The following is a 27456-nucleotide window of genomic DNA, read 5'->3' as shown; positions in this document are numbered from 1 at the left end:
GGCTGGGGGAGTGGGGGCAGCAGAGAGCAGGAGGGTCAGCGAGGGTGCTCTTGATGGGGCTGGGGGAAGTGCTGAGGGCTGAGAGGGGAGGTGCTCGTGTCCAGGCTGGTGCTGCCCCACCCCCCATCGGAGGTTGGGATGGGGAGGTGTTGGGGCCCTTTCATCTGGTCCCATTTCTGGTGTCCCTGGAAGTCTCTGCTCAGCCCAGGGAAGAACTAACACGACTAACCTAGGCCTACCCTGAATGCTTGTTAACCAGGCCAGGAGGCCCACTATGGACCCCCACCCCCCAAACCAGGCAGTACCATCTGCTGGCAGCTGTTTGCCTACAGAGATGAGTCTGTCAGTCCTGGTCACAACTATATACTCAAGGTGCCCAGGCCTTTGGGGTATGGGTCTATTTGGATGTGTCACACATGGTGCAGTGGGTTGAGGTGGGGGAGGGGGTGCTGGGCTAGAGGGGGAATCCCTAGTTAGAGTTTAGGAAGCCAGCTTTAATGCTTCTGGAATGATGCAGGTACAAATAAATCAATCAATCAACAACAGACTTTGGGAAGCACTTTCTGGGACTGAAAAAGGTAAAAACGTCCTCTTCAAACCACCCCCCCCCCCATAGATGGACAAAGAATCATAGCCCCAACAATTCCTCTTCTGGAGTTTATTCTGGAGCAGCTAGGGACGATAGGACTCCATCGTGCGGGGCAGGGAGGTCAGAGCGAGGGGAGGGGTCCTGGAGAGGAGCTGGGGGCTGCCAGCAGGGCTGTGAGCTCTAGGCCGTGCCGTAGAAGCGCCGATAGGCCTCCTGGAAGCCGATGTGGTCAGCCAGCTCGTCACAGTCTGGGTTGAGCTCACACACCTCCCTCCTGGGCTCCAGAGGATCCGGGTAGGGGGCTGGGGCTCTGAGAGCCCAAGAGAGTGGTATCAGCCTCCATGCAAAATGCCCACCCTCTCCTCCCACTGCACATGGGGCTCCTGAGTCCTCGGCAGGGGGACCACCCTGTCCTCCCGCAGCAGCCCAGCGAGGCCACTCCTCCCAGCCCATTCTGGAGATGCAGAGTCCTGGCCCAGCGCCTCCCTCTCTCACCCCAGCCAATGATCCAGGTAGCGCCTGAATCTCTTCACCACCTCACTGCCCTCTTGCTTGGACACGAAGGCTGTGGAGCAGAGGGGCAGGGATCAGCTGGCTCAGTAATGGTCTCATTGTTACTAATGTTCAAGAGCAGTGAGGCGCAGGCTCCGAGTTTGGGGAGACAAGGTGGGGAGCAGCCTGGCCTTCCTGACAGTCAGACAGGAGCTCATGGGGGTGGGGGGTGGGGGTTGGGACTGAGGAGACCAGGGTGAGAGGGGGTGCTGGGCAGCACCACTGGGAGATGTGGCACACAGCCCCGATTAGGCCCCGCGACCTACCTGCACCTCTGCCAGACTCTGCACGGCTGGGCTTTGCATCTGCAAAGGAAAGGAGCCTGGTTCACTCTGCTCATCCCTAGGGCCCTCCCTCTCCTCCCCTGCCTCTCTAGCAGCTTGCTCTTCCCTCCTCTCCCTCCACAAGGACAGAACTGGGGGCAAATGGATTGAGCCTGCAGCAGGGTGGTTAGACTCCCAAAGGGACTGCCAGTGGAAGGGGTGAGGAGAGGTAAGGCCATGGCGCTTTCCCCTCGCAGCTCCCACTGGCTGGGGTGGACTTGGGGGCACTCACCTGCCCAGCCAGCAAGGCAGAGTGCGGCCAGGGCCAGTAGGGCGAGGAGCGGGAGAGGCCGCATGGTGTGTTGGTGCTGCTGTTCGGGACTCAGCTGGGCTGCCTCTCCCAGTCTCCAGCACCATTTATACTCTCTGGGCTGTGCCTGTGAGACAAAGGAGGGGGCGCCTGACGACAGTATGGGCTGGTCACGGGAGAATCTGCCAGGGCTATTTGGGGGTCATCCGGCTCTGTAGGCCAAACCCCAAAGGATGTTGTGGTTGGAGGTGCGGCTGCCAGGCAGGCCCCTGGGAGTGATGGAGGAGGGGCTGAGACTGCCAGGCTCTGGACATGGCCGCCGTGCCGTCCCCAAGGAGGCCGCCCCAGGTCCCCCAGCCCCTACTCACTCTTCCATGGAGACCCAGCCCCAGCCTCAGTTTGGGCACCAGCTGGACAGGCCAGGAGGGAAAGGAGGGCCTAGACAGAAAGGGGGGCCCAGAGATCTAAAATAGATTCGAGCAGAGCTGCACTATAGCTCTCTCAGACTGTGATTTCCACTGTCAGCCCAGCAGGCAGGAGCCAAACCCCAGGAAGGGAGTGCCTGGCGATGCCCTCATTCACCCTGCCGGGGCCCTGCCCCAGCCAGACGTCAATGGCAGGCCTGGTGTGGGGGCAGCACAGGGCCAAGAGCCAAAAGCCCACAGAGGTGGGGCCAGATGTGAGACAAGGACAGCCACACTGTCTGGGGCAGGCCAGGTGGGCGCTGAGGTGGGGACTTCCTTCCCTGTGCCCCTTGCAGGTGGCAGAGGCGGGGCCTGTGAGGAACAGGGAGCTGGGGAGCACCTCTGGGCTCCTGACGCTCTGATTCTCTTCCTGCCCTCGCAGCCTCCCCAGTGTCAACAACCTTGGGACCTGTCCTCCAAGTGACAGAACATCCAGCCTGAAAAACCCCATCCCACACCCGAGAGCCACTTCTGCTCAGCCTGGAGAGGAGGAGGGAGGGTGTCCTGGCACCTGCCCCTGTCTGACCTGCGTCCTCACTCACCACCCTCTCACCTGGTGGAGACCTGACAAACAGAGAGCCCTCGCTGCCCACCCCACGGCCTGCAGCTGGGCAGAGGGGGTCGGATGCTTGCTGCAGCTCCAGGCAGAGAGACCGAGCCCGGGGGCTCAATGCAGGGGAGAGGGAGCTGGTGAGCAGGGGCCACCTGATCCCATCCTGAGTATTCTCAGTGCTCCTGGACAGACCCAACCAAGCCTCTGCCAACAGAGTCAGGGTGAGGTCCTCACCAGGGAAAAAAGTTTTGCCCCCACCCGTACCACCCGCCTTCACCCTCCAGTCTGGAGGAAGCACACATCCTGCCATCGGCTCAGCCCCTCCTGCTGCCCTGCTGGCCCTAGCTGGGGCAGAGTGTGCCGTGAGGAGAAGTGGACCAAGTGTACAGCTCTTTGGAGGGGCCACCTGCCATGTGTGTGAGCATTCACCACGCGCAAACACTGAGGGAGGCCCACCCTGGAGCCTTTCTCAGAATCAATCCAAACGGCAAGAAAAGGATGGGCTGGGTTACACACAGTGACACCCCCCCGGCAACTTGTCCTGGCCTCAGGGAACCCAGGGGACCTGGTTTCTGTGACAAGGGGCTTTGCTGTCCTTCTGCACATGATGGTCAGATACACCCCCCACCAACCCACCCCAGCCTGGAGGCTCTCAGAGCTCTGCAACCGAGGCCTCGGCTGGAGCCAGCACTCTGAGCCCAGGAGGGGGTCTTGGCCCAGCAGAGGCCTGGGAGAGGCTTAGGCGGAGGAAGCATCCTCACAGATTACAGTGTAGTGGAGGAAGTTTATTTACAGATGTGGGGAGAACATGGCAAGGCCCTCGGGCTGGCCAGCAAGGGGGCAATCAGTGGAGATTGAAAACAGATTCCCAAAGCTAGGTCCCAGGGAGGGCTCAGGAACGGCCAGGAACCAGCAGAGTGGGGCAAGGGGAGAGAAAGAGAGAGAGTGGCAGGGAGAGAGAGTATGAGAGTGTGTATGTGTGCTGGGAGACGGGGGTTGGCCCAACCCAAGATGAGAGAAAGCATGCTCCCTGATTGCCAGGGTGGGAGCTGGTCAAGAATCCTCAAGTTAGAAGAAAACATGGAGAAATCTGAAGGTAGTGTGTGTGCATGACCTCAAGGGAGCCCCAAAGGCACGGTGGCAGGGGCGACTGCTCAGGCCTCATCCTCCAGCAAATTCCATCACTGCTTAGGGACTGGGCACCATTTCAGCTGTTCTCAGAGGCAGCTTGCCCAAGCCCAGCATGCTGGGCCACAGGTCCTCGACCTTGACTGCCCTCTGCTCCCAGGCCTGGCTGTCTCCTCCTCACTCAGGCTCCCTCAGCACGGCCACCAGCTCCTTCTGTTCTCCATGGAGAGCCTGACATCAATGGGAGAGAACAAACTCAGAGATGAGAAAATCCAAACCCTTTCCCTCCACTGTCCTTGACACCAGGCCTGGGTTTCCCCCTGAACAATACAGAAGGGGTCTAGCTCGACACAGGCTCAGCAGGGCGTGTGAGGACAAAGTCATGTTAGGAAGGCTACCCCACTCAGCAGGAGTTTATGGCAGGCTGGGTGCCATGGCCACCAAGGCTGGGCCTCCCCAGGGCACAGCCCATCTTCAATAAGGGCCCCCAAAGTGTTCCCCTGATCCTCTGACCCCACCAGAGATGTCTAGCAGAGAAACTTCCTTGAAATTAAGTGGACTTTCAGCTGGGCTACAGACATGGAAATTGTGGTGAAAAAGAGCTCTCTCAAACTCCCACACGGGGCTCAGCATTGACTACTCAATCCAGCTGACCTCCTTCAAATGACAGTTAGGATCTGTAGCTGCCATGCGTGAGGTGTGGCCATAAGAGCAGGGGGCTTCATCCCTCTCTTAAAATAGAAGCAGTGAATGTCAGGGTGGCAAGGCCCTGGGGATCATTATTTGGCCAATTTGGAAGCTAGGGCCCAGACACGGGAGAGACCCACAGCTGCATGGTGATGGAGTGGCAATGGCAGAGCAGTACCTTGCCTGAGGACTCAGCAGGGTGGCCCCAAGAGTGCCCAAGACACAACTCTGAGCTGGCCCACGAGACAGCACGAGGCTGAGGACCTGGTCATGACCACATGATGCTGCTGCTCGGTCCCCCGGGCCAGTCTGTTATCTGGGGAGGCTGGAGGGAGTGAGGACAAGAGGGAGCGGAGTAAGCCACCAGGCTTTCTCCTGCTGCTGGCTCTCCGAGGCTCGGGGCCTTGCTGAGGCCAGGGCCAGGCCTTCACACTGCAGCTGACTGGTCTTGGGAAGAGAAGACCAGGGGGGCCTGGGAACCTGGATTTAGGGACCTGTTCCCCTTAGGAACAGGAGGGTCTGCCCCAGGAAGGGGGATGTCAAGTGGCTCTAAGTAGACATAAGTTGGACATCTGAATGATGGAGAGAAGCCGACGGGTGCCACCACTCAAGCCCCACTAGAAACTGTCTTTGGGAACCACATTTTGAGCCAGGAAGAAAAATCCATCTCATCACTTTGCAGCCAGACTTGCCAGGGTGTCATCCAGCCTGATCACCCTCTTCGCCCTTATTCACCAACTTGGCCCCAAACGACTTTGGGCCACTTTCAAAATTAAGTTCACCTTCAAAGGACACAGATTTGTTGCATGGAGGGTATGTTTTAGATGTGCTGAAGGCTCTAGAAGTCATTCTAATGTACAGATTTTAAAGATACTGGGCAGTGGTCACATGGAGTAGAGCCACCATGGCTACAGAGGCTTAACCATGACTGACACGAGTCAAAGAGGAGGAGCTGTCCCCTTAGGCAAGTCACTTGCCCTCTCTGGACCTGTTTTCTCCTCTGCTACAGCAGGCGAACACACGCCTGAGGGCAGGGCTGGGACACTCACCTGCCAGGCCTGCTGCCGGGCCTGGCCCTGCAGCTGCAGCTCCTCCACCTGCCTGCGCCCAGCCAGGACGGCATCTGCCAGCTGTCTGTTCTCGGCCTCCTGTTTCTGCACCCGGCGCTGCAGGGCGTCCCGTTGCTGCAGGAAGTAGGGCACCATGGTGCGCTGCAGGTCCTTCTCTGGGATCCCGCTAGGGCGCCTGGAGGGCAGGACGGGGCACAGGGGGTGGGGAAGGAGGGGACATGTGTGGAGTGAGGGTTCCACTTACAAACCCAATCAGGGAATTCCCACCTCCACTCTCAAGCTGGGCTGGCTTTCAAGGCCTCTCCTACGGTCCCTCTCACCCCCCAAGACCCAGTCACATGGCTCCTGCTCCTGATGGGAATGTTAACCTCCTGTCCCTTAGCTTCAGTGCTCAGGAATCCACCTCTCTCCTCTCACCCCACCCAAATCTTAGCCTTCTCCACTATCCCTCCCATTCTCCTCCTCTCGTCCACATACACTTCCCCCATCTCTAACACTTCAAGGCTAGAGGTGACTTTTCAGCCCCTGCCTCTGTCCTTGTGATGATGTGCCCTGCTGGTGCATCCACTCCATCAGACTGTGAGCTGGAGAGGCGCGGGGAGGGTGGCAGCAGGATGAGCCCTCCCGGATGGAGTGGCTGCCTGAGAGCGGGCTCAGACCCAGAGAGGCCACAGTAAGTGTTGGCTAATGTGCCAGGGTAAGGAAAGATAGGAGAGGCAAGATTATGGGGGGTTTCTGAATGCCCAGAGTGAGGAGATAGGTCAGTTCTGACGGGCAGTGGGGCGGAAGCCACTATAGGTTCTCTAAAGAATTCTTTTTCAGTCATAAGACTTAATTCTCTTAAGTACTAAGGTCACAAAGCATAAAAAAATTGGAAGGCACAAAAAAGATTATTTACTCCCTCTGGCCTAGGATCCTGTTCAGGCGGGGGAGAGTGGTAGGAGGCAGGAGCTCAGGCCCACTCCTCGCCCCAGGGCCCCCTTCCCCGTCCTGTACAGGACACACCAGGCAGCAGTGCTGCCACTGAAATGTCAGCTCCAAGAGAGCAGGTCTTTTGTGTCTTGATCACTGCTGAATCTCTGGCATCTAACACAGTATTGGGCCTATAATAGGTGCTCCCTAAATATTTGTTGAACAAACAAATGAATAAAACCCAGATGCCTAGACCAGCCTAACCGACACAAGATTCCAAACCTGCCATTCTGCCTCTTCCCGCTCCCTCTACCCTTGCTCTCACATGCGAGAGGGTCCTGAAATGAGCTCCTCAGGGAAGGTTTCCCTCAGTCTCCTTCAAACCCCTGGACAACTTCCATTTGCCCCGGGGTGCTCCTCCCCAAGAGGGACTATGGTTTTACTGTTTTGGGTTACTGCTTGGTGCTTGTCCTCTCCACCTGTCCCTGTCATAGGGTCCTCCCTTAGGTGCCGCGAGCCCAGAGTCTCATGCATATGGGTCCATCTTTCCCCCTGAGCCCTCCCATGGGCTGGGGGGCATCACCCCCTTCTCACCAGGCCGGCTCCTTGCGGTCTTTGCCTTCTTCCACAATTGTATCCAAGGCATTCAAGACAGCTTCCAGGTTCCCTTCTGCTTTGATTTCAGAGATTTCTTCCTGAAGAGAAAGGAGGAAAGGGCTATAAGGATTCTAGACAAGCCCACAGTGGAAATATGCTACACTGTTACCAGCACTTAGTAAGATTTTGGCTAACTTCTGTTCTGTGTCTTTATACAAACATTCCAGGGGCCAGACTGGTTAAGTTTGCACGCTCCGCTTCAGCAGCCTGGGGTTTTGCTGGTTCGAATCCTGGGCGCAGACATAGCACCACTCATCAAGCCACGCTGAGGTGGCATCCCACATGCCACAACTAGAAGGACCCACAACTAGAAATACACAACTATGTACCGAGGTGCTTTGGGGAGAAAAAGAAAAAATAAAATCTTAAAAAAAAATTCCAACTTTTCCATAAGATGTGATTTTTATAATTAAAAGGATAAAGTATAAAATAGAAAATAGTGGAGCCTGTGGCAAGCCTCTCCTCCTGCCATCATCTCTGAAAGCAGCAGCCCTTGCTGTTCTCCCCGCACCCAGTGTGCCCTTTGCTGATACCACTCATACACGCTGATGCTTAGCGAGCCCGTCCTGGGTGTAACAGCATCCAAATGCAACTCTCTGGAGAAAGTGCAGTTATTTAAAGACATGAATGGAATCCTGTCCTTTCCTGTATTCCCTGTAGTATGCAGTTCCACTGAATTCAACAGTGTGTTCAATGCCTACTCTGCGCCAGGCACTGCACCAGGTGCTGGAGATACAAAGAGAAGTAAGACCCAGGCCTGCCCTCACTGAGCTCACAAGGTCTGGCGAGGCAGACGACATACAAACACACAATTCTAGTCCAGGTCGACGAGAGAAGGGACATTTAGGATACCCACGTCATTTGGAGGGAAGGGATAATTGCCACTGCAGCCTGCTGGGCACAGAGGACAGTTCTGGGGACTGAGGATAGAGAATGGCAGAGAATAGGGTCCCTGCCTTCAGGGGGCTGACAATCTGGAGGCAGGACCCAAGCCAGGACCTGCTGGGCTTCTTGCCACTCACGCGGATAGATGTCTGCAGCTGAGTTATAAACTTGTCATAGATTCGCTGTGTCATCTCAGGCTGCAACTGGTAGAAGCGCTTGTAACAGTCAGTGAATCTCTGGTAGCTGGCAGGAAGGAGAGAAGGCAAAGGTGAGGAGGGTCAACCAGTCATCAGCTCTTGCCTGGGCACCCACTGCCTCTCATCACAGGGCTCTGAGCCTTGTCTGCTTTGTGGCGCTGGCTAAAGGCAGTGAACGCAAATGTCTCATCTGCAGCTCCAGTTACTACGGACAGCTCAACCCCACCAGTCCCCACCAGTCTCTCAATTCCTCTCAGCAGAGCCCCAGTTGAGTACAGGTGTTTCTCCCTTAAAGAGGAAGTGTTCTGCCACAGTTCTTAAATTTTACCGAGCATCAAATCACAGAAGGGCTTGTAAAACCGAGATCGCTGCCAATCCCACAGTTTCTAACAAGCTCCCAGTGATGCTGACGCTGCTGGTCTGGGCACCACACTTTGAGAACTTCTGGTCATTCCAGTCCCTTTGCAGGGCTGGATTAGGACAGGGCACGTGACCTCTGGGAGAGGTTTCCTTCCTCCTAAAAAAGGGCCACACAGGAAAGAACTGATGCCCTTTCTGTAGAATATGACCATATCCAGGTGATGCCTCAGGCTCACAGGAACTGTGGGGGCCCTGGCATCTTGAGGGCAGAGTTTATACCCTAAGGAGGCACAGCAGAAAGATTGAAAGAACCGGGGTCTCTGAAGACAATGTCAAGCTGCTGAAAATACCAACCTGAAGCCACCCTACTCTGGGGCTTCTTGTTATTGAGGTAATGGATTTTTCTTATTGTTCAAGCCATTTAAAATCAGGTCTCTGTCACTGGCAGCTGAGAGCACCTCACTGATACATCCCTTGTAGCTGGAAAGATCAAGGGGTACCCAGTAACTCCCAAAGCCTTGTTCCTCTTGGACAAAGAAACTCAAATAAGCTAAATGAACTCTTTTGACTGTTTCCTCTCCCTCCTCCTTGTTTTCTTGCCTGTCTCTCTGCCTGCTCTCTCAGGCCCTTCCCCTTCCACAAATATTCACTGAGTGCCTGCTTGTGCTGGTCGCCCACCACGTGCTGGACGTTCCACGGGAATGAGAGTGTCACGCCCTCCTGGAGCTTCCAGTAAAGGGATGGCAGCGAACACAGAAACTCACAGGTGAATGTGGTGATGACCATTTGTGGAGAGTGCTCTGAAGGAAAGAGCTGGGCTTATGGGCCTGAGAGTGCATCATGGAGATCATCTTTAGGTTGCAGTGGGGGGCATCAGCATAGGCCTCGGTGATGTTCAAGTGACCTGCAGAAAGTGTCTGAGCCAAGGAGGAGTCCTCAAATACACGAAAGCTCATGTTTATGCTTCATCATGGGTGCGGATGCTCCTCAGCTGGGTGGGTCAGGCGGGTGGGCCACTGGACAGAGGAGCGGATACCTGGAACCCAATGCATAGCCCTCACCCCCACCGAGGAAATCCACCCTGGGTCCCCCCTTTCTCATGGCTCTCTAGGCTTCCTCCCTAATTCCTACCCCCAATGTTTTTTAAAACAGGTGAAGAAAAGAGCAGTGGTGTGCTGGAGCCAGCTCACAGAAGCTTGCAAAGCACAACTGTTAAATTTTCATGAAATCTGTGAGCCAGTTGTTAAATACAGCCATTATTGAAAATTAAATTATATAAACTTAAAATTAAACTATATTAAAAACAAAGGCACTAACTACTCAAAACATATGACTTCCTAATCATTCTACCACATTTTACTCTGCTCCTGAGGTCGTTTATATCTATTTTCTCTATCTGTGGAAATATACATAAAGGCGTGCTGCTCATTTTGTCTCAACTCTGTATTTAGTGACATTCTGTTGGTGAGCTTAGGAGTATTTACACCTTGGAAATTGGCAAACACCATAAAGCAGGGGTGTTTTATCTTTGGAGAACCACGGTAAGCATCACCAGCACACCTCTGGGTAAGGGTGACAGTCTCTCCCCGTGGTGCACATTTGATATTAGTACCCCTGGGAGGCTAAACCTAAGTACCAAAAGGACAATACAAAGAACACGTGATGGGCATCCTTTCAACCCTCAGCAGAGCCCCAGACATCTTATTGCTTTGCTGCTGGCCCCACTAGCCACGCAGTCTGTGGCTACATGGAGGAATGTGGAGGGACACATGACACCTGACCAAGCGGGGCTGGAACTGAAACCAGGCAATTGTGGCTTAAAACGGGTTTGGCTCGGACACAGGAGATCCTGTTTCTCCTCCCAGCCCATTCAACGGGCAGAGGGTGTGAGCTGTGCGCATCTCTCCTCAGTTCAGGCAGCTGGCAGTGGAGAGGGCCCAGGGCAGGGCAGAGGCCAATTCTGCCCACCAGTGCTGCTCACGAACTCTTCTGGTGCCCCCTTCGGGGTCTGAGAAGTCAATAAAAGTGAAGGACTCCAGAAATATGTACATTCATACAAATACACAAGATGGGGAAATATGCTGCGAGGACAAGGCAGGCAGGCAGCCAGATTGGGTGTCAATGTCAGTGAGGACAGGAGGAAAGTGATTCCTTTTTTTTCTCCCCCGTTTTATTGAGATATAATTGACAGACAGTGCTGTATAAGTTTAAGGTGTACAGCAAAATGATTTAACTGACATATATCGTGAAATGATTACCACAATAAGTTAACATCCATTGTCTCATATAGATACAAAAAAAAAAGATAAGAAATTTTTTCTCCTTGTAAGGAGAACTCTTAAGATCTACTCTCTTAACAGCTTTCAAAGAAGCCTTACAGCAGTGTTAACTATAGTCATCATGTTGTACATTACATCCCTAGTACTTATCTTATAACTGGAAGTTTGTACCTTTTGCCTGCCTTCATCCAATTCCCCTCCCCTGCACCCCCTGGTAATTCCCCTCTTGAGAGCCAATGCAGACTTGGGAACGGTTTGAATGCCTGTGTGGATTTCGTGAAAAAATACACTCAGGGAGAAGCTGGAAAAGTGATGCATTTTAGAAAACACTCATGGACATCCCCCCCGACCCGCCACCCCCAACTGTTGAATTGTATCTTCTCATGTAAACTGTAATATCCTCATGGATAGGGACGCTGTCTGCAATGTTGCTGGGAGCTCCAGGGAGCTCAGAACAGTGTTAGGTGCACAGCAGCACACAAGACATGCTGCAGCCCAGGCGACTGGGGTGGAGTTGAGGCCTGGGCTGCCTGGCCCCAGGCCTGCCCCACTCCCAGCCACCTCCCCTACCCTGAACAGGGTACCAGGGCCTGGGCCACTTGGGCAGAGGAGTCCTCCCCCAAAAGCATGCCCAATGACCTGTCTGTCAAGTTCCGCTTTGCCCTCTGCTAGAATGGTCTCCTGGCCTTGGCCTTCCAAGGGGACACCCAGCTATGTGCTGGGTAAGTGCACTGGCTCTGAGGACAGACTGCCTGTCCTTTTGCCTGGGTTCAAATCCTACCTCTACCACTCATTGGCTGAGTGATCTTAGACAACTTCTTTATGTTTAGAAGCCTCCGTTTCCTTCTCTGTCAAATGGGGATAATAACTGTATCTATAACTTACAAAATTACTGTGAGGATGAAATGAGGTTACATATATAAAGTACTTGGTACAGTGGCTAACACACTGAACTGCTCCATGTTAGCTACAATTATTATTACTGTTCTCAAAAGAACAGTCTCACCGCCCCCTCAAACTGTAGAACAGAGTCAGTAACTTGGCTTTCCAGGGCTGAGAAGTCTCCTCCCCTGCAGAAGGTAAGTGCTTAGTGAATGCATCTTGGTTGCAACTGTATGTGCAGAAACCAACCCAGCTGCAGGAAGAACCCATTCTCCTCTGTGGCCCCACTACAGAGAAAAGACTAACCTGGGGTCTCCCAAAAAGGGCTCCATTTACCATCAATGAAAGTACCGTTAAAAACTGCATTTTCTGAGTTTCAAAACAGAAATGACTCTCTTAACTGATTTTAACCTACTTTTTTCTCTTAAACATTTATTATGAAGTATCTGAGACATCTTCACTGTTTTTGAACTCACTGAAAAAGCACTTCATTTATTGCACTAAAAACTCACTGTAAATTGCGTTCTCACATAAGTTTAACTTAAAAAAAAATAACTTCAAAGTATTTAAGCCCAGAGTCAATCTCTGGTGGCTTGTCAATGTTCCAGTTTATATATGCAGACAATTTGTGCAGGAATGGAAAGATGAGAGGCACAGACCAGCAGACATGAGCGGTGTACTCGCCCTAACAGAGCCCTGGCTGGCCTTCCTCCTCCATGGTGACCCGCTTGCTGCCTGTTTCACACACTGTCCACCAGAGGGCGGGCGGGAACTGGTGCTTCAGTCCCAATAAAGGAATGGAGGGCAGAGAAGCGTGAGACCAAGACCAACAGAAGCTGGGGATAGAAGTTGGGGATCATTGTGACAGAAATTCATGCTCTCCGCCCCCCACCCACCACCTATACAGCTGCCCCATTTCATTAAGAAATGTTTCTCTGTTTGATATCTGGGTAAACTGGGCTAAGGCTTTAGGACTGAGAAAGGGAGAGGGGAAGAAAACCAAACAGAAATGTTCCTTGATGAAGATAAGAGGTCAGTGATTTATGATGAAGACTGTATTAGAAAGTTATCTTTTGGGGTTGGCCCAGTGGTGTAGTGGTTAAGTTTGCGCTCTCCACTTTGGTGGCCTGGGGTTTGCAGGTTTGTACCCTGGGGGAGGACTTATGCACCACTCATCAAGCCATGCTGTGGTGGCATCCCACATACAAAATAGAGGAAGATTGGCATAGATGTTGGCTCAGCAACAATCTTCCTCAAGCAAGAAGAGGAAGATTGGCAACAGATGTTAGCTCAGAGCCAATCTTCCTCAAAAAAAACCAGTTATCTTAAAAATTCATCTTAATTATGTCTTTAGCTTATTAGGTCTCTTGGGCTAATTTCACCTTTTATTGCTTGAATTCTATGGGAACTGTCAGAAACTTAATAGTGACAATCTGAAATGGGATACTTTTTCTGAAAAAGAAAGACGGGAGGGGCCAGCCCCGTGGCCGAGTGGTTAAGTTAACACACTGCGCTTCGGCGGCCCAGGGTTTCGCCCGTTCAGATCCTGGGCGCAGACATGGCACCGTTCACCAGGCCACGCTGAGGTGGCATCCCACATGCCACAACTAGAAGGCCCAACAACTAAAAATATACAACTATGTACCAGGGGGCTTTGGGGAGAAAAAGGAAAAATAAAATCTTAAAAAATACACAAAACAAGCTCCTCCTTAACAATGGGAAATTTAAAAAGAAAAAAAAAGAAGAAAAAAAACTAATGATTTAATAAATATTAGCATGAAGATAAAAAATACCATCAGGATAAGTGTATGAATTTATTCATTTGACAAACACTGAGCACTGACCATGTGCCATGCTGAGCTCAGTAGTACAAACCCTGCCCTCAAAGGGAGTACAGTTTAGAAGGAAAGACAGATCAATCCCTGGGAAAATGGGGATGGATTAGCCTAGGATGGGGGGCCTGGCAGGGGACTCAGGGAAGACTCCCTGGAGGAAGCAACATCTGAGACCTAAGAGAGAAGCAGGAGTTGGCCAGAGGACAGGAGAAGGCCCAGGAGGGGCAGCTGAAGAGCAGCGCGTGTGCGGGCCTATGTGGGAAGACGTGACAACAGGAAATGTTGGCTAGCACTGATAGAACCAGGCTCAAGCACTCTCCATGGAGTAACTCACTTAATCCTCACCATAACTCTATGAGGGAAGTTCTAGTATCATCATCCCCATTTTTCAGATGAGGAATCTGAGGCAGAGAACAGTTTGTCCAAGGTCACACAGCTGGGACATGGTGGAGCCATGTGGCTCTGAAGCAGGTGTCCTTGGCCTCCACGACACACAGCCTGCAGTCTGGTGGGGCAGGCAGGGAAGGGTCAGACACACGGAGTCTGGACTGTATCACAACAGGAGGAGCTAGAAAAGGGTTTTAAACAGGGATGGGACAGGATCAGATGTGCACTTAGGAAGCTCCCCTAGGCTGCTGTGTGAGGGCGGACTCAGGAGGCACAGCTGAGATGACGGCAGACTCAAGCAAGGCAGACATGGTGGGGACAGAGGGAGGAGGACGGTCTGGAAACAGATGAAGAAAAGAGAATCAGCACGATGGGGCTGAAGCCGCACACCACAGTCTGAGAGTCATCCCACACTTCAGAAACAAGTCACTACCAGTAGCAGGTGTCAGCTGCACATTCAAAGAGGATGAGATATTTCTGAGGCATTTACTTAGTCAGAATATTTTATATATTAAATCACTCACTTTCCTGTGAAGAACTTTCCTACGAACACCAACGGTCTTTGCCACTAGTTTAAAACTACCAGTTCACGTACAAATGCAATTAGCTCTCTTTCCTTGGTTGCTGTCAAATGTAGACTTTAAGTCAATTTACACAAATCATATTCTGCACAGCTCGGCCCAGGCAGGAAGACGGGACCAGGACGGGCATTGGGCCCAGGCCAGCATCTATGGACTGAAAAACTGTCAACAGTCTCTCACTCCCTCAACCCCCCTGGACTGCCACCACATATGGCACAGCTGCTGGGGTGCCGTGGGGAGCTGTGGCAGACCGAGCTTTCATCTGAACAGTACTAACTGGTCTTCAGTTGGGGCCCCACCAACACCACCTCTAACCAACTGCCTCTCTTGGCGGGTCCTGATTTGGTACAAAACACAGAAAAGGGATAGCCTCACCTGCTTGCTTTAGCTAAACAGCAGAATGGTTGTTTCTCAGGAGGCCCAGGAGGCTATGAGGACAGAAAAGAATCCTTCATTTTCAGAGGACAAGGCAGACGTCGCAAATGGTAAGCTCCAACAGGCCCATGTTTCTATGTCCTGAAGCCCAAGAGAGAACAGATTTGGGCATCTTTGTCTCAGCCAATCCGACGAAAGGAAGATGTGCTAACTGAAGACAGCAGGGTGTGGGTCTGTGGGATCTGAGAGCCCAGCGAGGCCAGTCATCTGCCACTTACTCTGGGGTGCGTCACAAACTTGTCCTCCTAGTCAAGCTAATATTTACATGAAAAATACAGTGAGTTGTGGGGAAAATCCATCTCGGATTTAAAATATCCCTTTAAATAACTGACATATGAATAAACTAGCTGTTACTATGTAAAGACTCCTGTCCCTGGCATAAGTACTTGCTCTTTGGGATTGAGGACTTTTAAGCTAATGACTTGGGAAAGGGTGAAGTACTTGCACACATCTTAAAAGTCTGTATTTAGGGGTCAGCCCGTAGCCGAGTGGTTAAGTTGCGCGCTCCACTTCAGTGGCCCACGGTTTTGCCAGTTCAGACCCTGGGCACAGATGGCACCGCCTATCAAGCCATGCTGAGGCAGTGTCCCACAGAGCACAACCAGAAGGACCTACAACTAGAATATACAACTATGTACTGCGGGGCTTTGGGGAGGAGGGGGAGGGGAGGAGAGGGGAGGTAGAGGGAGGGGAGGGGAGGGTGAGGGGAAGAAGAAGATTGGCAACAGATGTTAGCTCAGGTGCCAACCTTAAAAAAGTCTGTATGCATATGTGACATTTATCGAGCCCTTTCTATGTGGAAACCAGCTATATATTCCTATTTAACCAAATGAGGGGAAGGAGGTACTAGCAAGGAGAAGCAGTATGTGGAAACAGCAGGTAGCAAGGATGGGGGGACAGTGGCAGTGCTCAACACAGAAGAGCTTATGTGCATATGTGTGTTTGCGCTTGCATGCAAGTGTGCATGTGTTGTACACCCATGGCCCTGACCACACTGGAGAGATAGGGAGGGGCCAAGGAGTGAATGGCCTTGTATGCTGAGCTAAGGAGCTCACATTTGATTCTGGAAGCAACCCTGAGCGAATTAAACATTTTAAGCGGGAGGAGGACATGTTCAAATCTGAGCTGTGGACTGGAGGGAGGGGGCAAGACAGAGGCTGGAGGGTCAGTTTGGAGGCTCGTGCAACAATCCAGTGAGAGACGGTGGCCTGAACTAAAGCACTGGCACAGGGATGGAAAGGAGGAGACTCAGGAAAGAGGCTGGAACCAACTGGGATGGGTGGTTAACTGGAAGTGAGAGGGAAGGAAGGGTCAGTGAGGACTCCTAAATCTCTGGCCTGGAGAATGGGCAGACAGTGGTATCTTCAAGCGAGTTAGGGACCACAGAGGGAGAAGAAATCCTGTTTCTGCCATGCTGAGCTTGATGGTTCTGTGGGACACCAAGTGGAGATTTCTAATGGTAGACTGTTGGAGATAGAGGTCTGAAGCTCAGAAGAGAGATACGGCTTAGGGAATTCTCATTTATTCCAAAACTATTTATTGAGTGTCTTCGCCTACATGCCAGGCACTGTGACAAGCAATGAGTAGAGAGTGGTGAACAAGACAGAAAAGATCCTTCCTCAAGGGCCTTATGTTTTATGTTGGAAAGATAGACCACAAATAAGTAAAGAGGCAGACAATAGCTCTATATACTGTGATAAGTGCTATGAAGCAATAAAATAAGATGTTATAAGAAACAATAATCAGAAGAGAAAGGTGGCTTTAGAGAAAGTTAGGGAAGAGATGGAGGAAAACTATTCCTGGTGGAGCAAACATCAAGTGCAAATGTCCTGAGGCAGGAAAACTCCTGACATTCTACGAAATGAGGTCAGTACAACTGAGTTTGGTTGGAGGGGGGCACAAGAGGCAGGCAGGGGCTAGAGTATGCAGGGCCTTGGAGGCCACGGTAAAGGGCAATGGACAGCCAACAAAGGGCTCTCAGCAGCAGCAAGATATCAAATGGGATGTGACGATTCACTGGGGAGGTGAAGTAAGGAAAGCACAATGGTCACACATTTAAGGGACAAGTGGAGGAAGAGGAGCCCAAGAAGGAGCAGCTGGCGAGGTAAAGGGGCAAAGAATGGTGTCGGAAGCCAAGGGAGAAATTTCAAGGACACAGAAGTGGTTAATAGCATCAAATGCTACAAGGAAAGCAAGTAGGTCAAAGATGAAAAAATATCTACAGTATTTAGCAAGAAAGAGTTATGACCTTGAAAGGAATAGTTTTAAGGAAATGGTGGCAAACGGCCCCAAGCTGAGGAAAAAAACCGGAGATGGGGAACTAGACCCTGGAAATGCAGAAATCTGAAGCCACAGCCTTGGATACAAAGGAAAGGAAATTGATGGGGAGGTGGCTAGGAGGATGCAGGACTGGGTATTTCTCAGCCAAATTTACAGATGTAGAAACTCCTGCCTGGTGGCCTCAATTTTCTCTATGAACCAGGTATTGGGGTCATTTTCACTGAGAGGGTATAGGCGGCAGGGAAAGGACCTGAGGGACATGATGAAGATTTAAAATAGCTGCTGTGGAGAAGGGAAAGAGAACTGGCTGGGGGCATGAGGATCATGGGCTCACTGAGGGCCCAGCTGAAGTCCAAGACCATGACTTTGTGGAAGCACATTTCCCACCATGGGTGAGACTCTACAGTGCTGCTCAGCAGGCTGAATGCAGGGGCAGAGGAGTGCAGACAGAATACCGAACTTGGGCTCTTGCCAGTCAGTGGGTTGGAAGAATGAGGGAACAAAGGAGTCGAGAAACAGAAGAGTGGCTGCCTTGCAACTCCAACTGAACTTGTCCAAAGAGATGTCTTGATTTCCAACCCCAGACCTGTTCCTCTCCCCCAACTCTTAGTGGGGAGTGTTTCTTCCTCATCTAAGCAGATGGCACCACCCTCCACCCAACCACCGTCACGAAGAGTCAGCATCTTCCTGGAGTTCCCCTTTGCCTCATCTGCCCCTCCTATCAGCTCACATCTGCGCAGGTTTCTTTTCTGCACAAGGTCTCTCACCTGTACCACTGTGGCCCCTACCGTGCATTTAGCACCCCAGGCACAGGGCTTTGGGTTGACAAGCTTTTCAAGGACAGAAAATGCTTTAGACTTAAAAAAACGGAATGGCTCCAAAAATAAAATCTCAAAATTGAGCCAATAATCGTTATCATAAATAAATATAAAATGTAACATTACGTCAACTAGTCAACTGCAATTTTAATATAATTAAATAAAACATATTTAATGTGGAATGTGGATGCTTTCCCCCTCATAACCTAATTTTTAAATATACCATTATAACATGATATTTTCCCATGAGTCAGTATTATTCAAAATCAAATTTTAAATACCTACATGGTATTTTATTAGATATTGTTGTTATACTCATGTAACCACCATTCTTCAAATCTTGGATACTTTAAGTGGTTTTCAATTATTTTCCACTGAACATTGTGCTATGATGAATATCTTTTGTACATAAACTTTTTAAACTTATTTTAATTTTTTCAATTTTTTTTTTTGCTTTTTCTCCCCAAATCCCCCCCCAGAAGATAGCTGCATGTTTTAGTTGTGGGTCCTTCTAGTTGTGGCATGTGGGACGCCACCTCAGCATGGCCTGATGAGTAGTGCCATGTCTACCCCCAGGATCCGCAGTGGTGAAACCCTGGGACACCGAAGCAGAGCATGCGAACGTACCCACTCAGCCATGGGGGCCAGCCCCTAAACTTCTTATTTTAAAATAATTATAGATTTGTATGAAGTTGCAAAGAAATGTACCCTTCTGAATGTTAACACCTTATACAACTATAGTACAATATCAAAAACAAGAAGTTGGCCTTGGTACAATCCATACAGCTCATTTAGATTTCAACAGTTTTACATATATTCATTTGTGCGTGTACATCTTTGTAATTTTATCACGTATGTAACCTTGCATAATCACTACCTCAGTGGAGATACCAGATGCTTTTTAAATACATTCGACATGATGTGGGCTGGGGTCTCAAAAAAAATCAGAGTCTAGAGCCTAGAAAGACCTTAAGACAGCCCTACCAACAATCTATTCTCTGCACAGCAGTCAGAGTACCTTTTAAAGATTAGTCACTGCAGAGACAGCCCTGATGGCCTAGTGGTTAAGGTTCAGCACTTTCACCCCTTTGGCAGCCTGGTTTTACTTCCCAGTCGCGGGACCACACCACCTGCCTGTCATTTGCCGTGCTCTATCGGCAGCTCACATAGAAGAACTAGAACGACTTACAACTAGGACGTACAACCATGCACAACCATGCACTGGGACTTTGGGGAGATGAAAAAAAAAAAAGAGGAAGATTGGCAACAGATGTTAGCGCAGGGTGAATCCATCCTTGCAAAAAAAAAAAAAAAATCAGTCACTGTATTCAGAGCATTACAAATAGTGATTTTTTTTTTTTAAAGATTTTATTTTTTCCTTTTTCTCCCCAAAGCCCCCCCGGTACATAGTTGTGTATTCTTCGTTGTGGGTCCTTCTAGTTATGGCATGTGGGACGCTGCCTCAGCGTGGTTTGTTGAGCAGTGCCATGTCCGCGCCCAGGATTCGAACCAACGAAACACTGGGCCATCTGCAGCGGAGCGTGTGAACTTAACCGCTCGGCCACGGGGCCAGCCCCACAAATAGTGATTTTTAAGCCAATGGACAGTCTCCTAAACTTGCAAAAAAAGGACCAGTCATGACTTAAAAACATCAATGGATTTCCATTTCTCTTGGAATAATAAACTTCCTTGCACCTAATAAAAATAATAACCCCTGCGTATAAAATGCAACAAAGATTATGAGGAGAAATAGATATAAACAACTGTGACTGGAGATTTTAAAAAAGAAATGGATGGCTCAATCAAGTAGATTTTTTAAATGACCATATAAAAGATTTTAATAATAAAATTTAAAAGCTCAACCTAGTAAATAAGTATAGAATTTTACACCCAAGAAACAGAAATTGCACATTCTTTTTGAGTACACATGGAACATTCACAAAATTGCCCATATACCTGGCTACATAGTGTCAAAAATTCCAAAAAAATCAGCATCATACAGACTGTGTTATCTGACCATAACACAATAAAATTAGAAATCACAACAAAAGGATAACTTTTTAAAAAATTACATGTCTAGAAACCAAATAACATACTACTAAATAATCATTGGGTTAAAGAGGAAATCATAAGGAAAATAACAAAGCACATAAAATTAAATGACTATGTCCATATGTAAAAGAATGAAGCTGGATCCCTTCTCATCCCATATAAAAAAATTAACTCAAAATGGATTAAAGACCTAAATGTAAGAGCTAAAACTGTAAAACTCATAGAAGAAAACATAGGCATAAATCTTTATGACCTTGAATTAGACAATGGTTTCTTAGATATGACACTAAAAGCACAAGCAACCAAAGATAAAATTCTTTGCAATTTTTTCTAAATAAATAAATATTAATTAATAAATAATCTAAATTGGACTTCTCAAAATTAGAACTCTTACAAGTTAACAATAAAAACATGAATAATCCAATTAAAAAATGAGCATAGTATTTGAATAGACATTTCTCCAAAGAAGATATACAAATGGTCAATAAGCACATGAAATATGCTCAGCATCATTAGTCAACAGGAAAATGCAAATCCAAGCCACCATGAGATACCACTTCATACCCACTAGGATGGCTATTGGCTAGAATAAAAAAGACAGACAATAAAAAGTGTTGGCAAGGTTGTGAAGAAATCAGAACCCTCATAAACTGCTGGCGGGAATGTAAAATGGTATAGCTGCTTTGGAAAAGAGTTTGGTAATTCCTCAAAAAGTTAAACAGAGTTACTATATGATCCAGCAATTTCACTCCTAGGTATATGCCCAAGAGGACTGAAAAACTTGTTCACAGATATTCATGGCAGCATTATTCATAGTAAACAAAAAAGTGAAAACCACCCCAAATGTCCATCAACTGACGAATGGATAACAAATTTGGTATATCCATACAATGAATATTATTCAGTCATAAAAAGGAGTGAGGTACTGATACATGCTACAACATGGATGAACCCTGAAATCATTATGCTAAGTATAAGAGGCCAGACACATAAGGCCACATATTGTATGGTTCCATTTATGTGAAACGTCCAGAATAGGCAAATCCATAGAAACAGAAAGTAGATTGGTGCTTACTAGGAGCTGGGAGGTGGGTTTGAGGAACGGTAGTGACTGCTAATGAATACACGTTTCTTTCTGGGGTGATGAGAATGTTCTGGGATTAGACTGTGGTAATGGTTTCACTACTTTGTGAATATACTAATTGTATGTTTTAACAGGTGAATGTTATGATATATGAATTATATCTCAATTAAAAAACAAATGCCTATGAAAATCTTAGATACCAGAATTTATAGAACCCAGAAAAAAGCAGTAATTACATGAAAATTTATAGTTTTAAACATACTTTTCAGAAAACAAAAAAGACTGAAAGAGTGAAATGTTCAACTCAAGAATTTGGGAAGAGAGTAATAAACCAAATGTAAAGAAATAAAAAACAAAGAATTAATACAGATAAGGATAGATTCCAAAGATATAGAGACCAACAACAACAGTGCAACACAGAATTTTTTTAAAAAACCTTATTCTTTAAAAAGATTAATAACATAGAGAGAACTCTGGCTATACAAAGTCCAAAAAAGAGAAACAACACAAAACGGAAAAAGGGGAAATAATAAAAATTTAAATAATTTAAAATATTTTGAAGTTATAAGTTAATAAAATATAACAGATAAAAAAGAAATTTTTGAGGGCACATCTGTAAAATGGCAAATCTGTCACAAGAAGAAATAAAATCTGAACAGACTTGTAACCATTAAAGAAACAGTTATCTACCCAAAAACCTGCAACAAACACTATGGAGACTACTACTACTACAAACACTACTGGCATCATTGCTGTTTAACGTAATACTGGCAGTTCCTCATTAACCCCCAAAAGTTCTAAGCCTAAATGAGCTCTTCCAAACTTTTAAGGAATAGATAATCCCGATCTTATATAAATTGTTCCAGAAGAGGGAGTACTGTCCAACTCTTCTATATGACTAATATATCCTTGATTCTATAGGCAGATAAGGACAGCAAAAGAAAAAAAAATTATAGGCTCATTTCATTTATGAGCATATGAACACAGATCTAACTAAATCTAACTGTACTTTTAAAATGCCTCATAGGGGCCGGCCCTGTGGCCGAGTAGTTAAGTTCATGGGCTCCGCTTCACCGGTGCAGGGTTTTGCGGGTTAGGATCCTGGGCACAGACCTAGCACCACTCACCAAGTCATGCTGAGGCAGCGTCCCACACAGTAGAACCAGAAGGACCTACAACTAGCATACACAACCATGTACTGGGGCCTTTGGGGAGGAGAAGAAGAAGAAGAAGAAAAAAGATGGGCAACAGATGTTAGCTCAGGGCCAATCTTTTTTAAAAAAAAATAAAGCATCATAATCAAGTAGATTTATTCTAAAAATGAAAAAATAGTTTACCTTCCATAAAATCTACCAATGTAGACCATCAACATTAATGAACTGAAGAAAAAGGACAAGATCATCCTTATAGGAGAAGAAAACATTTGATGAAATTCAACACCTAATTATGATTTTTTTAAAAACTCTCAGAAAACTAGAAAGAGACAAGGACTTTCTTAACTTGCCAAAGACACGTACCAGAAACCTAGAGTCAACATTATGGAGAGACTTCAGGAAACATTATGGGGAGCTTTAGATGAGGAAAAGGACAAAGATGATTATGTCACTCCTACCGTTTAATACTAGAAGTTCCTGATAACAATACAGATGAATCTCACAAAGGCAAAAGGAAAGCAGAGGAAAAGAAACCAGACATAAAAGATAACACCCTAGTATAAGATTTCATGTAATAAAGTTAAAAAAAAAAAAAACAAGCAAAACTAATCTATGGTAACAGAAGTCAGGAAAGTGGTTTCCCTTTCAGCTTAAGGCAAAGATGAGAAGGGGGCATGCAAGCACCTCCTTGAGTTCTGTCTCCTGAGCTGGGTGCTGGTTACACAGGTGTGCTCATTTTGTAAAATGTTATCAAGCTGTACACTTATGACTGGTGCACTTAGAGTGAAGTTATACTTTAAGAAGAGTGGAGCAAGATCGCTAGATACAAAATTATCTTACAAAAATTAATAATTCCTCTAAGCCATCAGTAACTTTTTTTTTTTTGAGGAAGATTAGCCCTGAGCTAACATCTACTGCCAATCCTCCTCTTTTTGCTGAGGAAGACAGGCCCTGAGCTAACATCTGTGCCCATCTTTCTCTACTTTATATGTGGGACGCCTACCACAGCGTGGCGTGCCAAGCAGTGCCATGTACACACCCAGGATCCGAACTGGTGAACCCCGGGCCACCAAAGCAGAAGTGTGAACTTAACCACTGTGCCACTGGCCCGGTCCCATCAGTAACTAATTTTAAGTGAAAATGGAAAATAGAACATTCACAATAGTAACAAAACTATAAAGTATTAGGCAGTAACCTAATAAAGAATGTGTGAGTCCTTAAAGAACCTTAAAACTCTACTAAAAGACATAAAAGACAGCCTGACCAAATGGATCGATTATATCACGTTTGTGGCTGGAGAAGGCATTGTAGAGACAGTCCACTGTAGAGACAGCCAGTTCTCCCCAAAATAACCTATAAATTCAGTACAATCCCAACCGAAATCATAGCTGAATGTTTCAAGAAACCAGAAAAATCCATTCTAAAGTTTACAAGGAAAAATCAAGGTCCTCAAACAGCTGGGCCAATTTTAAAAGGGAAAAGAGGGGGACTCGCTGTGCCAGACTTAAACGTTCCTACAAGGCCTGGTATTAAGAACCTGTATGCCCTGGCACAAGGACAGGCAAATAGATCAGCGGGGCAGAAGAGACCCAGAGACACAGGAGGTACAGGGACCCGCCATATGATAAAGAGGGCTCCATAAAGCAATGGGGACAAATAAACCATTTAGTTGACAATGATTGGGAAAACTAGAAAAATAAGATTGGCTGAGACCACCAGCTTAAACCTTAATCAAGACATACAGGCTCTATAAACAAGACTCCAAAAGCACAAACCATAAGGTGAAAAAAAATGAATTACATGAAAATTAAGGATCTTAAAAAATAAATTGATTAGATGATAACTTATAGTCATGTATTGACGAGGATTTTGAGAAATGTGTCGTTAAGCGATTCTGTCATTGTGTGAACATCATAGAGTGCACTTACACAAACCTAGATGGTATAGCCTACTGCACACCTAGCCCATATGGCACTAATCTTACGGGACCACCATCGTATATGCAGCCTGTCGTTATACGGCGCGCGACTGCATTATGACTGTTTGAGGGATGCTGAGTCCAGAGGCTAAGAAAAGGAGAGTCAGGAGGATCCACACAGCTTGCGAGGGGGTTCCCTGAGATGACTGCATTTCTCTTTCTGCTTCATCCTCCCGGGTTAAAGTGTACACAACTAAAATTTGTGTTATTTTTTATTTAATTAGACTTCTGTTCCTCAAAGGACATTATAGACAAAGTTAACACCTAACAGACAGAGAAAGATATTTCCTTCCTCAGTCTAAAACTGACAAGGGATTGATTTCTGGAACACACCAAGAACTCCAGGAAATGAGCAGGATAAAAACCCCAATTAAAAAAAAAATGGGTCTGAAAAAAAACGCTGGAGGAAATGAGTAGCCAGTTTACAGAAGAGGAAGCCAAATGACTAATAAGAATATGAGGAAATGCCCAAACCTATGAGGAATCAGGGACACGCAAATTAAAGCAATAATGAGATACCCCTTTCACACCTTCAGAACGGCAAATATTAGAATGGTGGATACTCAAAGACAGGAACAGCTTTTCTGGAGAGCAATCTGACAAAACATAGGTACGTGCAAACCCCTGGATTCAGCAATCTTTCTCTGTCAGATACCTCAGAAAAATTCGAGCACTAGTCCATGAGGGGATGTACAGGGATATTCACCCTGGCATGATTTGTGGAGGAGGGAGCTGGAGGCAACCAGGTGTCCACGATAGGGAATGAGTAAGTGCTGGACGCATATCACAGAACGACAGGCAGAAATGAAAACCTCTGACCCATATGCATTATAGTACATAGTTACACCTTTTTTAAAAAAAATGGTGTTGAGTGAAGAAAGACATATGTAGCACAACTATTCATATAAACTTAAAACATACACAGATAAAACAACATATTTTACAAAGACAGAAACATATTCATGTCAGTTTCTTGCACTCACACTAACCCAGACTCCTCTCCCCATTGCTCTCCATTCCTTTACCCTGATTTATTTTCCCTCATGGCACCATAATGTCTACTCCACAACAGCAGGGACCTTTGTGTCTTGATCATTGCTGTATCTCCAGCTCCTAGAACAGAGCCTGAAACACTGTAGATGGTGAATAAATATTTGCACATAAATAAATGAATAAATGGAGGACATATAGCCAGCAGAAAGCAGGGCCTAGAGGAGGGGATGGGAGGGCAAGAATGACTTAGGGAAAAATAATCGATTAGTCAAAGGAGGGACCTTGCCTGGACATATAATATGGTGTGTCATAAATGGTCCATAAAAATAATTACGAATTACTTTATCAAGTTCATTACTATGGAAACTAGGCCCTGCATAAGGCTGTCACCTGCCTTTCCAGCCTCCTCTGATTTTACTCTCCCTCTGGTCACTTTATGAAGGCAAGGCCTCTGCCAGTTCCTAGAACAATCTGACCATCTCAGGGCCTTTGCATAAGCTGTCCCCTCTGCCTATAAGCTTTTTCTCTAGTTCTTTAGAGAGTCAGCTCCTTCTCATTCCTCAAGCTTCATCTCAGTGTTCCTCAGAGTGGACTCCCCTAACTCCAGCTAGTGTTTTCCTTTCCCCCATGTTGCTATTACATCACCTGCTCATTATCTTACCAAGCTCTACTATTATTTTGTTTACTGCCTGTATCTACCCACTGAATGTAAGCCCCAAGACAGGGGCCTTGTCTGCTTTACATATCCCCAGTGCCTGGCACAGAGCAGGCACTCAGATATTTGCTGAGGAAATCAATGAATGAAGACATGGATCCTAAGGTCTATGCAGGAAAGGTAAAATACTAAAACCAAGAGGGAAGGAGATTGGGAGAAGATCGGAGTCTCGACGAGGTCAAAGAACAGGGGTCGTGGGGGTAGAGAGAGGTGGACGGAGAACAGGCAGAGGGCAAACCCCCTGAAGCTCTGATAACAGTGTTTCAGCATTAATGTGCTGGGGTGGTAGGATCATGGGCAAAACTCTTCCTTGAATGGGTCCAATACTGTTACAATATTCTTCGTATAAAATAGAAATCAAGATAGGAAAAGCATTTCTTTCTATGGTAAAACATTTAATCCTCAACGGCCACTCCGTGAAGGCATTATTACGCCCATAGCAGTAACATTCTGATGCTATGTGGCAGGCACCGTTCTGCCACGTGTTAGGATTTGTAGAATTAAGCAGATTCCTAGAAGGGAGCCAAAGTTTCATCATGATGAGATTTTGATAAGCGCCTTCCGTGTACTGACTCAATTCTCAAAACGACCCCTGGAGAAAGGTACTACCGCTACCATTTTGATGGGGGAACCGAGGCACAGCGTGGTTGGGGCTTGCTCACGTTCTGTTGGGCCAGGACTCGAACCCTGATCTAATCACAAAGCCCGCATCTTTCCTCTCGACCAGCTGAAGTTCTGGTCAAAACGAGACGGACTGGAATTAGAAGCAGCCAGGTGGCCATCTCGGCCACACGGTACCTGTGTTGGTAAACATCACGTGACTTCCCGAGGCTCAGGAATTGACTGTAGCCTGATTCAAGGCTGCCCGGCGGTCAACAACCTTGGAACCCCGAGACCCACGTGACTGGGCTGTTTCGCTGTCCTGCTCTCGCGTGATTTAGACGCTGGCGGGACAAACCTCTCCCCTTTGCCTCTCCTCCGCCTCACCGCCTGAGGTTTGCCCTCAGCCTCACTTCTTCCACCTTACCTCCCGGCGGCGATCAGCTTCTGGAGAAAAGTGTCCACCATCGTGTCGAGAAGCTTCACCCTCGAAATGGTAGTGCCGGGGGGCACAGGTTCCAGGGACAGCCCCTCAGGCCCTTTTTCCTCACAGCCGCTGCCTACATTAACGCCGCTCGCTTCAGCCATGTTGAAGTCGAACCGCCAAATCTAACTGGCCCGGCCGCCCCGCCCACCAAGGCCCACGATTGGCCACTCCCGGCACTGGGCGCCTCCGATTGGAAGCAGCGGAACGTCTATCACCCAGCCGCCGGCGCGGGGAGAGAAGCGGCGCGAGGCAGAGGGCTGTGCAAAGAT

At 47.9% G+C, this 27456-nt stretch overlaps 1 protein-coding gene across 4 annotated transcripts; it reads right to left on the bottom strand.

Moving 5' to 3' along the window:
• Positions 1-475: 475 nt before the first annotated feature.
• Positions 476-27354, bottom strand: LOC106828470 (polyamine-modulated factor 1). Of its 4 annotated transcripts, none has more exons than XM_014836984.3 (8): positions 27128-27354; positions 8208-8313; positions 7123-7223; positions 5596-5791; positions 1697-1841; positions 1408-1446; positions 1085-1154; positions 476-899 (listed from the first exon to the last, which is right to left on the bottom strand). In XM_014836984.3, exons 1-8 carry the CDS (start codon positions 27286-27288, stop codon positions 770-772), a joined length of 948 nt encoding a protein of 315 aa, XP_014692470.1. In that variant the 5' UTR covers positions 27289-27354; the 3' UTR covers positions 476-769. The 4 variants fall into 4 exon arrangements, with proteins under 4 accessions (XP_014692470.1, XP_014692471.1, XP_070353254.1 ...); XM_014836985.3 differs by lacking the exon at positions 27128-27354 and adding an exon at positions 26899-27001; XM_070497153.1 differs by lacking the exon at positions 8208-8313 and having other exon boundaries at positions 27128-27311.
• Positions 27355-27456: the final 102 nt, after the last annotated feature.

The sequence above is a fragment of the Equus asinus genome, chromosome 25 (genome assembly GCF_041296235.1).
Source record: "Equus asinus isolate D_3611 breed Donkey chromosome 25, EquAss-T2T_v2, whole genome shotgun sequence".
NCBI lineage: Eukaryota > Metazoa > Chordata > Mammalia > Perissodactyla > Equidae > Equus > Equus asinus.
This window is presented reverse-complemented; position numbering and strand designations above follow the sequence as displayed.